The sequence below is a fragment of the Telmatherina bonti genome (assembly GCF_933228915.1).
Source record: "Telmatherina bonti genome assembly, chromosome: 13".
Lineage (NCBI taxonomy): Eukaryota > Metazoa > Chordata > Actinopteri > Atheriniformes > Telmatherinidae > Telmatherina > Telmatherina bonti.
This window is the reverse complement of record NC_136611.1, coordinates 65,077-84,392: the sequence shown is the minus strand read 5'-3', so window position 1 is coordinate 84,392 and position 19,316 is coordinate 65,077. Positions and strand designations below refer to the sequence as shown.

Below are 19,316 nucleotides of genomic sequence, written 5' to 3'. Positions count from 1 at the left end.
TGCCTGCCCCACTAGGATCCACATATCAGTGCAGATCCCCCATCAGGATGGTATGCTCCCCCTGGTGTCCACCATGCCGCTGCACAACCTGCACTTCTTGCTGTCAGAGTCCATCTACAGGCAACAGCATGTTTGCTCCAACTTGGTCACCCTCAAAGAACTGAAAGGAGTCTCTGGTGGGACATCACCACATATCAACTAGGGCTGTAACAAAATACTAATACAACAATTCACTAAGTAGCCATCAATACATTATTGATTGGTAAGATACCTTATCATCACAACCAAATAAAACTGAATTTCTCAGCTTGCAGCTCCATGGCAACCACCTGGAAATGAGTTAGATCATATCTACTTTCCTCTAAGAGATAGATCATAATTCCCCTTCCTCAGGTAGTATCACACATCTCAGCAAAACAAGGCAAATTAGCATGTAGAATCATCTAATATCAATCAGTGGCCACGGAACCTAATCATATTATGACAGAATCTGGAATAAAAGCATACACTGAATCTTTGTCCATTGAATTAACTTATGATTAAAAAAATGTTTTACACACTTAACATCAACAGTTATGGGAAAATTAGGGTGCATTCCCATCAGGAAAGTTTGCGAGACTCGGTCCGATTGGGGACTGGATCCAGTTGTAGGGGGGTGTATGCATGCGGGCCAAGATCGTGTTCACGTTGCCCTTTGGTCAAACCAGCCAAACCATTAGAATAATATATCGCCATTACCACCAGAGATGGTGCTGCACTAGTACTTAGCAAAAGAGAGGACAAGACTCACTTGAAAAAGAAAACTCCACCTCCACCTGCAAGTTAAACATGGAGACAAAACTATGGCTGTTTTGGGTTTTAATTGTGTCTTATCCAAGAACACTGCAGAAATACACTGCAACTAGGAAAACACTCAAAGAGCACAAACCTCCACCAAGGACTTTAAAAAGTTCCTGGATCCAAACGGTGATCCGGATCACCACCAAAATAAAATCACTTCTTTCTTTCTTTTCACATTCCCAAAAACTGAAAATTTCATAAAAATCCATCCATAACTTTTTGAGTTATCTTAAACACTAACACACAAACAGATAAACGCCGAGTAAAACATAACCTCCTTGGCAGAGGTAAAAATAGACACAGTGTGAACAACAGAAGAGGCAGAGGACCCTTAACGCCGTCACTATGAATTTACCCACAATGCAATGCTACACCAAATGCAGTGACTGTTTTATAGTCCACTTCCATTATTTGGTCCACTTGAAATGGACTGAGGCCTGCATTTGTAGGCAGACAGAGTTCGCTTTTTTAGTCTGAATCAGAATTTGTTTGGTGCATTCACATTTCCCCAACAAAAGCGGACTTTCCAAGCAAATGGACTCAGATTGGGATCAGAAAAGCTGATGCGAATGTGCTCTTAGTCTAGTAGCCACTGCACAAACAGTGGTTCTTGACTTTTTCTCCTATTATAGTCCAATTTTTCCTATGTGAAATGACAAAATGTCATTAATTTGGAAAAAACTTTTAGGACTATTTTTGCCAGGCCCAATTATTTGTACATTTATACATCCCAGATCATAAAAAAATGTTATGTTCAACTTTATTTGTTCAATTCAACTTTTTTTCTATCATGCCATTTCACAACAATGTTGTCAAGGCGTTTGGAAAACAGATGGCGTTCATCAGGACTAGAGGAGTCTCACTTAACCTGGAAAGAAAGTTTAATCGTATACAAAAAAGCCTTACGTACGGCAAGAACAGCTTATAATTCATCATTGATAGAGGAAAACAAAAACAACCCTCGGTTTCTTTTCAGCACTGTAGCCAGGCTTACTAGGAGCCGGAGCGCTGTGGAGCCATGTATTCCTTTCTCACTTAGCTGTGATGATTTCATGTATTTTTTCAGGAATAAAATTGATACTATTAGAGATCAAAATCACAATACTCTTCCTTCTACCTATAATGTTGAGCCTGTTGTGGTCTCCGAAGCATCCTTAGAACCAGGATCTGACTTGTGTCTAAATAGTTTCTGTCCTGTCCAACCCTCTGAATTAACTAAAATAATAGCTTCATCTAAACCATCCACCTGTATCTTAGACCCTCTCCCAACGAGCCTCTTTAAGGACATTTTCCCTTTAATTAATACATCACTACTAAATCTTATCAATATGTCTTTAGTGACAGGATATGTACCACAATCATTTAAAACTGCTGGAATCAAGCCTTTACTCTGGATCCAGAGGTGATAGCAAATTATAGACCTATATCTAACCTCCCGTTTATGTCCAAAATTCTGGAGAAAATAGTTTCAGCTCAGCTACATGCCCACCTGAGCAGAAATAATTTATGCGAGGAGTTTCAGTCAGGATTTAGAGCTCATCATAGCACTGAGACGGCATTGGTGAAAGTTACTAATGACCTTCTTATGGCCTCAGACAAAGGACTTGTGTCCGTACTTATCTTGCTTGATCTTAGTGCTGCATTTGATACAGTCGATCATAACATTCTGTTACAGAGACTAGAACAGGTGATTGGAATTACAGGTACAGCGTTAAGCTGGTTTAAATCATACTTATCTGATAGACTTCAGTTTGTTCATGCAAATGACAGGTCCTCCTCCCAAACTACAGTAAGTCATGGAGTTCCTCAAGGTTCTGTACTTGGACCAATACTCTTCACGCTATATATGCTCCCTTTAGGCAAAATTATTAGACAGCATGGAATAAACTTTCATTGTTATGCAGATGATACTCAGATATACTTATCCTTTAAACCAGATGAAACAAATCAGCCCAATAGGCTACAAAATTGTCTCATAGACATAAAGACTTGGATGTCTAGAAATTTTCTCCTCTTAAACTCAGATAAGACTGAAGTAATTCTCTTTGGATCTGAAAAACTCAGAGCTAAATTTTCCGGTTTTGTAATGAACCTGGATGGCATTACTTTAGCTTCCAGTGCTACAGTGAGAAACCTTGGAGTAATATTTGACCCTGACCTGTCCTTTGGTCCACATATTAAGCAGGTTACTAAAACAGCCTTCTTTCATTTACGTAATATAGCCAAAATTAGGGACATTCTGTCTCGGAGTGATGCAGAAAAACTGCTTCACGCTTTTGTTACTTCGAGACTAGATTACTGTAACTCTCTATTACTGGACTGTCCTAAATATGCCCTGAAAAGCCTTCAGCTGATCCAGAATTCTGCAGCCAGAGTCCTGACCAGAACCAGCATGAGAGATCATATTTCTCCAGTTTTAGCCTCTCTTCATTGGCTGCCTGTTGAATCTAGAATAGAATTTAAAATCCTTCTCCTTACATATAAAGCCCTCCACAACCAGGCACCACTATATATCAAAGACCTCATTGTTCCTTATATACCAAGCAGAGTACCCCCCCCTCCCCCCATAACAGTGTTGCATCATTAACATGTATGTCTCCTGTCTCAGCAGGTCTCCCTGGCCGGGAGTAGCAGTTCCTGTTGTCTGTTGTCTTTCTGTCCTCTTCCCCCCACACAGCAGAGGCAGATGGCTGCCTGTCCTGAGCCGGGTTCTGCCGGAGGTTTCCTTCCTGTTAAAAGGGAGTTTTTTCCTTCCCACTGTCGCCAGTGTGCTTGCTCAGGATGGGAGATTGAGTTGGACTCAACTCAATCTGTTGGTTTCCTTATATAGGCTGTTATGAATTGGCCTTCATTATGTTTTCCCCTCTGTCTGTAAAGCGTCTTGAGATGGCATTGCCGTGATTTGACACAATTTAAATAAAGTTGAATTAAATTTCATTGAATTGTCACAGGGCACTTTACATACACGAATCAACATACACATAATTTCAAGCCAATTCATACATTTCCTATAATAGAAACCAGCTGATTGCATCGAGTCATGACTTGGATCCAATCCCCCATCCTGAGCTGCACGAGGCAACAGTGGGAAGGAAAAAACTCCCCTTTAACAGGAAGAAAACCTCCGGCAGAACCCGGCTCAGGGAGGGCAGCCATCTGCCTCGACTGGTTGGGGGGGAGAGGACAGGAAAGACAGATCAACATGTACAACTGCACTTATTCAGGAAGACCTGCAGAAAAAAGGAGAAATAAGTTAGAGACGGCCATATTGGCATATATTTATACATTAATATATTAGAGAAATAGAGCGAGGTACTTCTCAGTGCATCAGGTAACATCCCCATTGCTACATAAGTAATGGATGGCTAGACTACCCATAACTATAAGAGCAATGAGCAGAGCCTGGACAGTTGGGTCCCGTACATGCAGACTCCAACTCAGGAGATGCTCATATCCTAACTATAAGAATCATGGAAAAGGAAGGTTTTCAGCTCCATCTTAAAAGTGTGGAGGGAGTCTGCCTCCCGAACCCATGGTGGGAGCTGGTTCCATATGAGAGGAGCCTGATAGCTAAAGGCCCTTCCTCCCATAGTACTCTTTGAGACTCTGGGAACCACCAGTAAACCTGCAGTCTGAGAGTGAAGATACCATAAATTGTGAAGGCAGAGCTATAGCACCACAGAGAGGAAAAGGGTGGGTCATTCAGGTTGTATTTGTGCGCAATTTCCAGGCTCCTCCTTCTGAAGTTTTGCTGTAATAATTCAAGTGAGTTTATCTTTTTCTAGTAAATACAATATTGTTCCACAGAGTCCGGATTCCTCGATGATGTATCTTATGACAGCATCTCTCTGGGACCGGGTTATGACCGCCCATACCAGTTTAACCCCAATGTTCGTGAAGCCAAAACCATACAGTTCTACAAGCATCTGAATCTCAAAAGCTGCATCTGGACCTTTGACGCCTACTACGACATGACGGAGCTAATTGACGTCTGCGGAGGCACTGTCACAGCCGACTTTCAGGTGTTTATTACCATTGAAAGCCCCTTCTTTCACATATTTAATAAAACTTTACATTATTTCAAGACATTCCTATTGGTTTAGCAGATAAAAAGAGCTTAAAGCTACAGTTATTGAATAAGCTGACTGACATGGTTTCATCAGCAGCTTTACATTGGGTTTAGAATCACATGTCAAGTTTGATCTGTTATTTAAAGTCCCAACTTTCAGCAGTTTCCTAGGTAGTGCTGACAGAAGAATAACAAAATCTGGATGTAATGTGACTGATAGAGGCATCAGTAGCTGAAAATGTTGAATGTATTTTTTATCCATGTCCAATGATCACGATGGCTACAGGTCTCAGTGTTTGCTAATATTCCCAAGAAAACCTCTAATTGGTCAAAACATTGAATCTTGCTCTGGTGTTTCTAGGTTCGAGACTCGGCTCAGTCCTTCCTGACTGTACAGGTTCCTCTGTACGTGTCCTACATCTACGTGACGGCCCCGAGAGGCTGGGCCTCTCTGGAGCATCACACTGAGATGGAATTTTCCTTCTTCTATGACACAGTGCTGTGGAGGACAGGTCAGATGCTCATTAACATAAATGACAGGATTATCTTACATTGGCTTACAGGAATACATGTATGATTCTTTCTTCATGGAATGACTCAATCATGTGGGGTACTCTGTTTAGTCACCCTGTCACCCTGTATGAACTAGGATTTTCTACCAAAATAAGTGAATGCAGAAGAGGTTTGTCCCTCTTTCAAAACTTCATTAAGTCTTAGCATGTTAGATTCAATTTAAGAATATTTCCAAGTGTTGGAAACATTCTTAGAAGATCTTCTTCTGTACTGACATAAAGTGTCACAGTTACAGCAGATCCATTATTTCAATCTCCCGTTCCATCTCATCATGATGAGAATCTCCCGTTTCACCTCATCATCATGAGAATCTCCCGTTTCACCTCATCATGATGAGAATCTCCCGTTCCACCTCATCACCATGAGAATCTCCTGTTCCACCTCATCACCATGAGAATCTCCTGTTCCACCTCATCACCATGAGAATCTCTTGTTCCACCTCATCACCATGAGAATCTCTTGTTCCACCTCATCACCATGAGAATCTCTTGTTCCACCTCATCATCATGTGAATCTCCCGTTCCACCTCATCACCATGAGAATCTCCCGTTCCACCTCATCACCATGAGAATCTCTTGTTCCACCTCATCACCATGAGAATCTCCTGTTCCACCTCATCACCATGAGAATCTCTTGTTCCACCTCATCACCATGAGAATCTCTTGTTCCACCTCATCACCATGAGAATCTCTTGTTCCACCTCATCATCATGTGAATCTCCCGTTCCACCTCATCACCATGAGAATCTCCCGTTCCACCTCATCACCATGAGAATCTCTTGTTCCACCTCATCACCATGAGAATCTCCCGTTCCACCTCATCACCATGAGAATCTCCCGTTTCACCTCATCACCATGAGAATCTCCCGTTCCACCTCATCATGATGAGAATCTCCCGTTCCACCTCATCACCATGAGAATCTCCCGTTCCACCTCATAAAGATGAGAATCTCCCATTCCACCTCATCACCATGAGAATCTCCTGTTCCACATCATCACCATGAGAATCTCCCGTTCCACCTCATCATGATGAGAATCTCCCGTTCCACCTCATCACCATGGGAATCTCCAGTTCCACCTCATCATGATGAGAATCTCCCGTTCCACCTCATCATGATGAGAATCTCCTGTTCCACCTCATCATGATGAGAATCTCCCGTTCCACCTCATCACCATGAGAATCTCCCGTTCCACCTCATCATGATGAGAATCTCCCGTTCCACCTCATCAAGATGAGAATCTCTCGTTCCACCTCATCACCATGAGAATCTCCCGTTCCACCTCATCACCATGAGAATCTGCTGTTCCACCTCATCATGATGAGAATCTCCCGTTCCACCTGATCACCATGAGAATCTCCCGTTAAACCTCATCATGATGAGAATCTCCCGTTCCACCTCATCATCATGAGAATCTCCTGTTCCACCACATCACCATGAGAATCTCCCGTTCCACCTCATCATGATGAGAATCTCCCGTTCCACCTCATCACCATGAGAATCTCCCGTTCCACCTCATCATGATGAGAATCTCCCGTTCCACCTCATCAAGATGAGAATCTCTCGTTCCACCTCATCACCATGAGAATCTCCCGTTCCACCTCATCACCATGAGAATCTCCCGTTCCACCTCATCATGATGAGAATCTCCCGTTCCACCACTTCACCATGAGAATCTCCCGTTCCACCACATCATTATGAGAATCTCCTGTTCCACCACATCATGATGAGAATCTCCCGTTCCACCTCATCACCATGAGAATCTCCTGTTCCACCACATCATGATGAGAATCTCCCGTTCCACCGCATCACCATGAGAATCTCCCGTTCCACCACATCATGATGAGAATCTCCCGTTCCACCTCATCACCATGAGAATCTCCCGTTCCACCTCATCATTATGAGAATCTCCTGTTCCACCACATCATGATGAGAATCTCCCGTTCCACCTCATCATGATAAGAATCTCCCGTTACACCTCATCACCATGAGAATCTCCTGTTTCACCTCATCATGATGAGAATCTCCCGTTCCACCTCATCACCATGAGAATCTCCTGTTCCACCTCATCACCATGAGAATCTCCCGTTCCACCTCATCACCATGAGAATCTCCCATTCCACCTCATCACCATGAGAATCTCCCGTTTCACCTCATCACCATGAGAATCTCCCGTTCCACCTCATCATGATGAGAATCTCCCGTTCCACCTCATCACCATGAGAATCTCCCGTTCCACCACTTCACCATGAGAATCTCCCGTTCCACCACATCATTATGAGAATCTCCCATTCCACCACATCATGATGAGAATCTCCCGTTCCACCTCATCACCATGAGAATCTCCTGTTCCACCTCATCATGATGAGAATCTCCCGTTCCACCGCATCACCATGAGAATCTCCCTTTCCACCACATCATGATGAGAATCTCCCGTTCCACCTCATCACCATGAGAATCTCCCGTTCCACCTCATCATGATGAGAATCTCCCGTTCCACCTCATCACCATGAGAATCTCCCGTTCCACCTCATCATGATGAGAATCTCCCGTTCCACCTCATCACCATGAGAATCTCCCGTTCCACCTCATCACCATGAGAATCTCCCGTTCCACCTCATCACCATGAGAATCTCCCGTTCCACCTCATAACCATGAGAATGTCCCCTTCCACCTCATCACCATGAGAATCTCCCGTTCCACTTCATCACCATGAGAATCTCCCGTTCCACTTCATCACCATGAGAATTTCCCGTTCCACCACTTCACCATGAGAATCTCCCCTTCCACCACTTCACCATGAGAATCTCCCTTTCCACCTCATCACCATGAGAATCTCCCGTTCCACCACTTCACCATGAGAATCTCCCGTTCCACCTCATCACCATGAGAATCTCCCGTTCCACCTCATCATCATGAGAATCTTCTATCAGAAGATGATTCACTGTGCTCTTAAAGGGATGACCATGGTCAGCAGATATACTCAGATAGGCTCTGGTGGTTAAACAAATCCATGTTGGCGCCAAGGGGTCCGATATGAGATCAGAACCCCCACCCTCCCACCACCCACACACACACACACACACACACACACACCTCTCCTCCTCATCCTCTCATGATGTTTCCAGCAGATTGTAAACTTACCATGTAAAAAATGAAAAGCTGAAATGGAGACTCATCAGAACAGTTTTTTCATCTTTACTTGACCAGTTTTGGTCATAACTGCATGGAAGGAGGACCTAATTGTAGATTGAATAGAATACTGAAGAGTTCTTTTACCAAAGGGAAAGTCTGAACAAGGAAGTTCTCAGAACGCACAAGTTCAAGTCAGGCAACATGATTTGAAGAAATTTCTTTTTATTTATGTGATATTTGTTTTTTAATTTTTGTTTAATTTTATATTTAACCTTGACTGTATTTTTCACTTTTATTCTATTTAATGATTTAATGTCAGTTATAAAACAGGCACTTGGAGAGCTTGAACCCGGTAGGGATTCAGAGTACGGCATTAGACTGGTTCAGGTCATACTTGGTGGATAGAATCATGTGTGTGAGCATCGGTGGCTTTGAATTTGTAACTGCTCCGGTGTCTTACGGGGTTCCACAAGGATCAGTTTTAGGGCCTCTCCTGTTTTCACTGTATTTGCTGCCATTAGGGTCCATCTAATGGTAGGTAAAGAGATACCATGCAATGACATGGCATCTCTTTCCACCTATATGCTGATGACAGCCAGATATATCTACCCCCAAAAAAGAAAGATGCCTACTTTCTCACACTGCTATTTACATGCCTCCATGACATCAAGGAGTAGATGGCCTTAAATTTTAATGAGAAAAAGACATAGGTTGTAGTGTTTGGGCCAAATGGCTTCTGTGGCCCCTCCCCAGTTGATATGGTTCCCTTGTCCAGCTTCTTAAAACGTGCTGTAACAAACCTTGGTTTTAAATTGGACAGTAATTTTAAACTGCATGGGCAATTTAAATTAGTGTTAAAGTCAAGCTTTTTTAACCTTCATCAACTCACAAAAAAAAGTCATTCATAACCACCCCACAATTTGAGACAGTAGTTCATGCCTTTATCACTTCAAAGCTGGAAGTTTATCTGAGGGTTCACCAGTCGTCTCTCTTGTCTCCAACTGGTCCAAAATGCCGCCGCTCGTCTCTTGGTTGGAGCACGTAAAAGGGAACTGATTACACCAACTTTAGCATCACTTCACTGGCTCCCTGTATATTTTAGAGTTCATTTTAAAGTTCTTTTACTTGTTTTTAAGTCCATACATGGCCTGGCCCTTCTGTACCTCTGTGAGCTGCTTACCCCATACTTACCAGCCCGGTGCCTCAGATCTGCTGATCAGCTCCTTCTAGAAGTCCCGAGGTCCGAGTGGACAGAGCATTTGCAGTTTCTGCTCCAAAACTGTGGAATTCTCTGCTGCTACAAATTAGAGAAGTCACATTGCTGCCAACTTTTAAAACACGTCTAAAGACCTATTTTTTGATCTTGCATTTTATCCAGTTTGAGATTCTGCTTTTTATTCTCTCTGTACTGCTTCATTGTTTTTTGTTTTAATGTTATAATGTCTTTTACTTTTGATTGTGTTTATTGTTTTATCTTTTATTCCTTTAAAGGGGTGCTATTATGGTATTTTGAGTGTTCTGAGCTTTCTACAGTGTTACAGTGTTGAATCCTCATCAGACATGTGAACAACACTGTTTTTTTATCACCTAAACGCATGTTTGAGTTTGAGTTCCAGCATGCTCACCATTCGGTTTCCATGGCGATGAAAAACGCGTCGTTTTAGAGAGTTTTTTCTACTTGGAAATCCTTGTGATGTCCTGGGGCACAAGGTTCGGTGATTGGTTACCTTCTACTCGTTAACAAGAAATAAAAATAGATTAGCCTGAAATGCACATAATAGTTCCACTTTAACTTCTATTGTTATAGTCTCACTGCATGTCTTTAATGTTCAGCACTTTGTTGCACCTGGTGTTTTGTGAAAGTGCATTATAAATAAAGTTGAGTTGATATGTAGGATGTGGTATGTAACATAAACATTTAAGAACCCCTGGTCTTCTCGAATATCTACAGAGTCGTAATTCTAAACAGAATTGCACTTTTCCTCAATTTATGTCTTGAGGTGTTTGGTGTCTGCAGGCATTCAGACTGACAGCGTCCTCTCTGCCAGGCTCCAGATCATCAGGATCTTCATTAGAGAGGATGGACGGTTGGTGATTGAGTTTAAAACTCATGCAAAGTTCAGAGGTTAGTTTTACTCCGATACAATCAGTGTTGTGTGAGAAGAACTCTTTATAAATCCCAGCTGATGGACTTTTAGATAAAGAGTAGTAAATATAAGAAGCACCACTCTCCAACATTTGTCTTTTCCATCAAACAAAATACATTTCTCTGCATGTTTATCCTTCCAGGACAGTTTGTCCTGGAGCATCACACTCTACCTGGCCACATGTCACGCCTGATGGCTCCTGACCACCTGGGTGGCATTGAGTTTGATATGCTGCTTCTGTGGAGTGCTCAGACCTTTGACTCCCCATACCAGCTGTGGAGGGCTACAAGCTCCTACAGCAGGTAAGAGAATCAAAAACAAGAAACCTAAAACATTTGTGGTTGTAGCTTTCAGCCCTGTAATTCCACACAGCTCAAAAAATAAAGCGAACACCTAAACAACACGATGTAACTCCAAGTCAACCAGACTTCTGTGAAATGGAACTGTCCACTTAGGAAGCAACACTGATTGACAATCAGTTCCACCTGCTGTTGTGCAGATGGAACAGACAACAGGTGGAAATTACAGGCAACTGGCAAGACACACCCAATAAAGGAGTGGTTCTGCAGGTGGAGACCACAGACCACTTCTCAGTTCCGATGCTTTCTGCCTGATGTTTTGGTCTGAATGCTGGCGGTGCTTTCACTCTAGTGGTAGCATGAGACGGAGTCTACAACCCACACAAGTGGCTCAGATAGTGCAGCTCATCCAGGATGGCACATCAATGCCAGCTGTGGCAAGAAGGTTTGCTGTGTCTGTCAGCGTGGTGTCCAGAGCATGGAGGCGCTACCAGGAGACAGGCCAGTACATCAGGAGACGTGGAGGAGGCCGTGGGAGGGCAACAACCCAGCAGCAGGACCGCTACCTCCTTCTTTGTGCAAGGAGGAACAGGAGGAGCACTGCCAGAGCCCTGCAGAATGAGCTCCAGCAGGACACATATGTGGATGTGTCTGCTCCAACAGTCAGAAACAGACTCCATGAGGGTGGTATGAGGGCCCGACGTCCACAGGTGGGGGTTGTGCTTCCAGCCCAACACCGTGCAGGACGTTTGGCGTTTGCCAGAGAACACCAAGATTGGCAAATTCTCCACTGGCGCCCTGAGCTCTTCACAGATGGAAGCAGGTTCACACTGAGCACATGTGACAGACGTGACAGAGTCTGGAGACGCCGTGGAGAACGTTCTGCTGCCTGCAACATCCTCCAGCAGGACCGGTTTGGCAGTGGGTCAGTAATGGTGTGGGGGGGCATTTCTTTGGAGGGCAGAACAGCCCTCCATGTGCTCGCCAGAGGTAGCCTGACTGCCATTAGGTACCGAGATGAGATCCTCAGACCCCTTGTGGGACAATATGAAAGGAAAATGAAAATGAAAAATACTTTATTAATCCCCAAAGGGAAATATTGTAGTATATAATAATAATAACTAGAGGAGGTCTTGTTCCGGAGGCTGATGGCTGCTGGCAGGAATGATCTTCTGTATCTTTCAGTCTTACATCGGACCTGAAGAAGCCTCTCACTGAACACACTTTGTTGTTTCATCACTGTGTTGTGGAGAGGGTGTGAAGAATCCTCCATCATCTTCATCAGCTTGTGCAGCATTCTTCTTTGGACAATCAGCTCCAGCGGCTCCAGAGTTACTCCAAGCACAGAAGCAGCTTTCTGGATCAGTTTGTTGATTCTCTTCAAGTCTCTGGTTCTGATGCTACTACCCCAGCAGATGCTGCAAAGCTGACTGCACTCTCCACAACAGACTTATAGAAGATAGGTATATAGATATATGATGGCATCTTCAACCCCAAGTCCATTGCGATATGCAAACTGGAATGGGTCCTGAAAGGTGTTTACTTGCTTGTTGAGGTGAGCCAGTAAGAGTCTCTCCAGGACTTTCATGATGTGAGATGTCAGGGCAACTGGTCTGTAGTCACTTGGTTCAGCTGGTTGTGTTTTTTTAGGCACTGGAACAAGGCAGGAGGTTTTCCACAGCACTGGGACTCTATTTTGTCTCAGACTGGTGTTGAAAAGGTGCTGCAGAATCGGACATAGTTGTTTTGAGCAGGTCTTGAGAACTCTGGGACTGACACCATCTGGACCTGCAGCCTTGTTCTGGTGCAGTTTCTCAAGTTGCTTCATAACCTGATTGCAGGAGACAAACAAGGTGGAGATCTCAGGATGTCCTGATGTGGAGGGAGATGAAGCTGTGTTCTGGTCCATGACTGAGCTGCAGGGTGACAGATTGGAGGCGTGACAGGAAAGCAGTGGGCTTATGGAGGGTGTGTGGTCTGTTGGGCTGGAGGTAGGGGGTGAACTGAACCTGTTGAAGAATATGTTCAGCTCATTAGCTCTGTCCAGACCTCCATCAGGCTGGTCCCCCTTTAACTTGAAGCCGGTGATCTTCTTCATTCCAGACCACACATCCCTCAGGTTATTCTGCTGGAGCTGACTTTCTAACTTCTTCCTGTAGTCCTCCTTGCACTTCTTAGTTTGTGTTTTAAGTTGTTTTTGTGTTGCCCTCAATAACTCCCTGTCTCCATCCCTGAAGGCTTTCTTTTTGATGTTCAGCAGCTTTTTCAGGTCACTGGTGATCCAGGGTTTGTTATTGGGGAAGCACCTCACTGTTCTTGTTGGGACGATGCTGTCCACACAGAAGTTGATGTAATCTGTCACACACTCAGTCATGGCGTTGATGTCGTCTCCATGAGGTTCACAGAGGACGTTCCAGTCTGTAGCCTCAAAGCCTCCTCTAAGAGCATCTTCAGCTTCAGCAGACCAGATTTTGATAGTCTTTGTGATGACTGGTTGCTGCAGAACGATGGGCTTGTAGGTGGAGGTGAGAAGAACCAGATTATGGTCAGATCTTCCTAAAGGAGGCAGGGCAGAACAACTGGATCCATTATTCATATTTGCATAAAATAAGTCCAAGATCTTATTTTCTCTGGTGGAGCAGCTGACAAACTGCTGGAATGTTGGGAGAGTTGCAGAGAGGGAGACGTTGTTGAAGTCTCCGGAGAACGCCATGAATGAGTTTGGATGCTGTGTTTGTAGCCGAGCAACGACGGAGCTGATGACATCACAGGCTGTGTCTGGTGCGGTACCAGGTATTATATAAACCACTACCAGAATAACACAGGTAAACTCTCTGGGTAAATAATATGGACGGAAGCTCACAGCTAACAGTTCCATGTCCCTTGTGCATATCTTCTCCTTGACAGTAACATGTCCAGGATGACACCAACGCTGGTTAACCAGCACTGCAATTCCACCACCCTTTAGCTTTCCGCTGTGTTGTCTACTGCGGTCTGCACGGACCGTTTTAAAGCCCGGTACAGACACATTACAGTCAGGGATGTGTTCATGCAGCCATGTCTCGGTGAAGTACATAATACTGCACTCTCTGTATTCTTTCTGACACCTTGTTAGCATCTCGAGTTCATCCGTTTTGTTAGCTAGCAATCTCACATTACCCATGACGACAGTCGGGAGAAATGATTTAAATCTCCATCGCTTTTTCCTCTGTCTGACTCCCGCTCTGCATCCTCTTCTCTTTCTTTTCAACTCCATCGGGATTTGATGTGTTGTTTCGCTGATAATCCTGATTTATGAGAGTTTAATCAGTTGATCCTGATTGTAAACAAGTCTTTCGTTGCCATGGAGACTCATAACAAGTCTTGAAAGAGACAAAAGTATGCAGAAAAATCTTCCTTGAAGCACACCCTCCAAACCAGCATGAAATCCTCAGAAAAAAATACCTAATTTGAGGTTCTATGTGAGAGTTTCTACTTTTAAAAAAATCCAAATAGCAAGTCAGAGCTACTCCAATTTGCTGCCAACAGACAGTGGAATCTATATGCTGGTGTATGCTGGTGCGGTTGGCCCTGGGTTCCTCCTAATGCAAGACAATGCCAGACCTCATGTGTCTGGAGTGTGTCAGCAGTTCCTGCAACACCAAGGCATTGATGTTATGGACTGGCCTGCCCGTTCCCCAGACCTGAATCCAGCTGAGCACATCTGGGACATCATGTCTCGCTCCATCCACCAACGCCAAGTTGCACCACAGACTGTCCAGGAGTTGGCGGATGCTTTAGTCCAGGTCTGGGAGGAGATCCCTCAGGAGAACATCCACCGCCTCATCAGGAGCATGCCCAGGCATTGTAGGGAGGTCATACAGGCACGCGGAGGCCACACACACTACTGAGCCTCATTCTGACTTGTTTAAAGGACATTACATCAAAGTTGGATCAGCCTGTAGTCTGTTTTTCCACTTTCATTTGGAGTAGAACTCCAAATCCAGACCTCCATGGGTTGATATGTTTGATTTTCATTGATAATTTTTTGATTTTGTTGTCAGAACATTCAGCTATGGAAAGAACAAAGTATTTAATAAAATATTTCATTCATTCAGATCTACAACGTGGTACTTTAATGTTCCCTTTATTTCTTTTAGCAGTGTACATTGTGTCATTGTGTGTACATTTGGGTTTTGTATTTTCTTGAAAAGAAAGGACTATTCTGGAGAATACACCGTCTTCTTGATCCCCTGTACCGTGCAGCCCACTCAACCCTGGGTCGACCCCAGTGACAAACCTCTGTCCTGTACGGCTCACGCTCCAGAGAAGTATGACTTGCATTCATAGTTTAGACATAACTTGAGTGGATTGTAGTAGCAGACATTTCAGTTCAGAACCATGTTGTCGCCTTTCAACAGGTTTCTGGTGCCAATCGCCTTTCAGCAGACCAACAGGCCTGTTCCGGTGGTTTACTCTCTCAACACAGAGTTCCAGCTGTGCAACAATGAGATGGTGTTTCTGATGGACCCATCTGCCGCTGACATCTCCATGGCTGAGATGGACTACAAAGGAGCATTCTCCATGGGTAGGAAAATGCATTGAAAAAATGAGGACAATGGTGTAGAACTAGAAAATATTTGTCAGTCCGTCCCTTTGACACCCCTGCAGGTCAGACTTTATATGGCAAAGTGTTGTGGAACCCGGAGCAAAACCTGAACGCAGCCTACAGACTGCAACTGGAGAAGGTTTACCTGTGCACTGGAAGAGATGGCTACGTGCCCTTCTTTGATCCCACAGGGACTTTGTACAATGAGGGGCCACAGTATGGCTGCATTCAACCCAACAAACACCTCCAACATCGCTTCCTGCTGCTGGTATGTTTATAGATATATGTAATGTATCTAACTTGGATCTGCTTTAATGTTTGCAAAACCCAAACACATAGCACACCCAGGGCTGAAACAGTTATTCACATAGCTCAATGAGAAAATGAGGCAGATTATCCTTTTTTTCCTCAGTGTTTTCACACTAATAGTTGTCAGTCGCACAAAATGGTTAGATGCTATGTTGTTTGGGCAAGTGTTATTTCATGATAGAAATCAGAGAACAATCAGGAAAAAGGTGAAAAATATTTTACAAAACTTAATACTACACTATATTCCAGTTGTAAAAGTTATTTAGTTTTCTGCATTAAGACAACAGTGCTGCAGCCAGTTAGATATCCAGTCCTCACAGCAGGAAAACACAAGCTAATGTTTAAAGTTATTATTTTAATGTAATTAGGCGTACTTGAGACATTTTTTTTTTTATAACTCTTGTGTATGTACTGTCCATACCAGCTCAGCTAGTCAGGTCTTTTACACAGAATCACTGATTTCAAAATGGTTTACTTGTCATTGCATCTGTCTTGCAGCTACAGTTGAGTGATAAAGTAGATGATGCTGTTAAACTCATTTTCGTAGCCTCTGTCTTCAATGCAGCTGGGAGAAATCCTCATTTTTCTGATTTCCATTTGCTATGGTTCTGATTATTGTCTACCTGTGTTTCATCTGCAGGATCGTAAACAGCCAGATATTTGTGACAGGTTTTTCCATGATGTTCCCTTTGAAGCTGATTTTGCCTCAGACATCCCAGAGCTGCAGTCCATGACGACCATGCCAGGTGTGGATGGCTTCACAATGAAGGTCGATGCGCTCTACAAGGTCTGTGGAATCACAAAATACCTCAGTTACTGTTTTGGACTTTAACATTTAAGACGCCAATAAATCTCCAGCGCCCAGAACACTATCGCTGATGTCATCACTTTTTCGGGAAACAGTCGTGTATAACTCTAGACATATGACCTTTTAGATGTTCAATAGACCTTTTCTGGACATTTATATCTCATTCAGGAGGTTTACAATTCAGACACAACATGTAGTGTTTATTCAGACTCTAGATGGTAAATCCACAATGATCCATGATAATGCCATTATCTATCACATCTTCATTACCATCACTACGATATACGGTATATATATATATATATATATATATATATATATAGGTTTGGAATTTTAAGGGTTAATCACATAAAATGTTTAATTGGGCCATAATAATTAGTTTTTAGTAGCTCATTTAGCTACAACTAATATTTTCTTTCTAATTTTTCTTTCTGGTATTGACAGGTGGAGGCAGGGCATCAGTGGTACCTGCAGGTAATCTATGTGATCAGCCCAGAATCGCGCTCCAACCCCAGGGTCCAGCGCTCAGTGGTCTATCAGCTGAGCCGCTCCAAACGCGACCTTGTGGATCACAGTGGTCAGCTGACACTTGATGAGTCGCTCATCTACGACAATGAGGATGATCAGGTGAAGAATGGCACCAACATGAAACCGCTTCGCCTTGAAGTCAGCCCCTCTGCCACATTTAATGCCCACGTGGGCAGTTCTGTCGGCGGCGGAGTGGGTGCCATCATGCTGTTGGTCTTGGTCCTGCTGGTCTCTTGTTTCCTGTTCCGTCGCTGCCAGCGTGCCTTCACGACAAAGAGCAAGAGCTCTGTGAAAAGCTATGAGTATCCGCTCAACACCAAGGTGGAGGTGTGCATGGACAAGTGTGTGGAGAAGAATTTCGGCACTGGGCACTGCACAGTAAGAAACATCAACATCAACCGCAACCATGAGCCCACCAACAAGACCAAAGTAAAGCAAGTCAACCTGGAGGTGAAACTCCAGAACAACCTCAACGATGGCACCGAGGTCTGAAACCCTGAAAATGAGGAAGTTTAATAAGATAAACAGGTATTTTTCTAAAACAAAGTTTGTTCTTAATGTTAGAAAATGTATTCTTATAACACATTAACAAGATAAAAAGGGAAGTGGACAACCTCAGGAACAACTGGGTTTAACAACCAAATCATCTGCATTTAACCGTCCCAACACCAATTTCAGTTTTACTTGACATTCTTGGAACTTTTAGCACCAAAAATGATTAAAGTTAGCTCAGACAGTGGTGATTGTTGGAACAAAACATACTTTTCTCTGCTGTATCAGGTCATTTCACTGCTTTAAATGTTAATACTGTGTGGAGTGGTAGCTCATGTTGAGGTGTTTTCTGCAATACCACTTCAGAATTAAAGCAGGAAGAACTTCTAGCCACTTCTGCATCAGCTACTGCTGCTTCTAACTCTTGTTGAAAGTATTAAGCACTAACAGTGTGCTGAGTGTAAATAACAAAAATGAACGATACATCAAGTGCAATTATGCCACAAATCAGTAGTCCCTCCACTATGATCTGGAGCTCCATTGGTTTTTTTTTTATGTATTTAAGACATTTTTACTCATGTTGAACAGAGGTCAGTTTTTTTTTGCTCTATTCTGAAAGTTGCCAATATTGAGTGCCATGCAGTGTTTTTATTTTTCATGCAATTCAAAGCAATTCATCCAAAGTAACTGTTATAGTGTGGAAGGGTTCATAGTGTAAATCTCCATGCAGTTGAAAAACATGAGACACAAAAGGTCCCATCCCCTTGGCTCATTTTTGACCTTATTATATTTCTAATGAAAACAGAAATTATGTATTTTACGTCTGCCTGCCTTTGTTCTGTCCAAACAAATGCAGTCTCCTCATTTCACATCTTACATTGTTTTGGGTTCATCTATGCATAATGTTGCCTTCTTATAACGTATTATATTACAAGACAGCTACTGATGATAACACAGTCACTGTATTTTTATGTCCAACACTGGCTGGAGAGTAGTGCAAAAGTAAAAACTTTGTACTCATATGAGATGTTGATGTGTATCTTTTCTAATCCCACCTTCTATTCTTCTCCACTGTGTGCCTATTAAACAAGACAATGATGTATTGTGGGATATATAATTATATTTTTGGTGCTATAACGAGGCAAAAAAAAAAAAACTTAACTAGAAACAATGCTATTAGTGTAATGCCTGTATTTGGTGCCTCTGTTTTAAGTAATAAAAACAAATGTGAAAAAGGAAATACATCATCTTTGTTGCGTTTTTATTCTTCCATTTAGGCTTCACTTTTTACCACTGGAGATTGCTGCTTGGTGCCAGCTAGCTTGTTCAGCTAGTTTTGTAAGTTTTTCATGGTGTCTAATGATATTGTGTCAGATTAAGCAGAAAATAGGGTAATCAAGTCATTAGTGTGTCTGGCACAATTTGTGACTGTCTTTCTTCCTAACCCTAGAGCTCACAATATGTGCCTATCTAGTAACCAGTATCACAGCTGCAATGGCTTCAAAGTTATTTTTGTTTGTGATATCTAAA

At 43.0% G+C, this 19,316-nt stretch overlaps 1 protein-coding gene across 1 annotated transcript; it reads left to right on the top strand.

The window, feature by feature from the left end:
- Window positions 1-49: 49 nt before the first annotated feature.
- LOC306763942 (extracellular matrix organizing protein FRAS1-like) lies at window positions 50-18,967 on the top strand. The gene is made up of 10 exons (XM_079250908.1): window positions 50-176; window positions 4,648-4,862; window positions 5,271-5,421; window positions 10,633-10,740; window positions 10,905-11,064; window positions 15,255-15,371; window positions 15,462-15,628; window positions 15,712-15,917; window positions 16,599-16,745; window positions 17,211-18,967. Exons 1-10 carry the CDS (start codon window positions 53-55, stop codon window positions 17,784-17,786), a joined length of 1,971 nt encoding a protein of 656 aa, XP_079107034.1. The 5' UTR covers window positions 50-52; the 3' UTR covers window positions 17,787-18,967.
- Window positions 18,968-19,316: the final 349 nt, after the last annotated feature.

Coding starts and splice junctions, on each gene's coding strand:
- LOC306763942 (XM_079250908.1), top strand. CDS start 53: ATGCTCCCCCTGGTGTCCACCATGCCGCTGCACAACCTGCACTTCTTG. Junction 4,863..5,270: donor CTGTCACAGCCGACTTTCAG/GTGTTTATTACC, acceptor TGGTGTTTCTAG/GTTCGAGACTCGGCTCAGTC. Junction 16,746..17,210: donor AGGTCGATGCGCTCTACAAG/GTCTGTGGAATC, acceptor TGGTATTGACAG/GTGGAGGCAGGGCATCAGTG.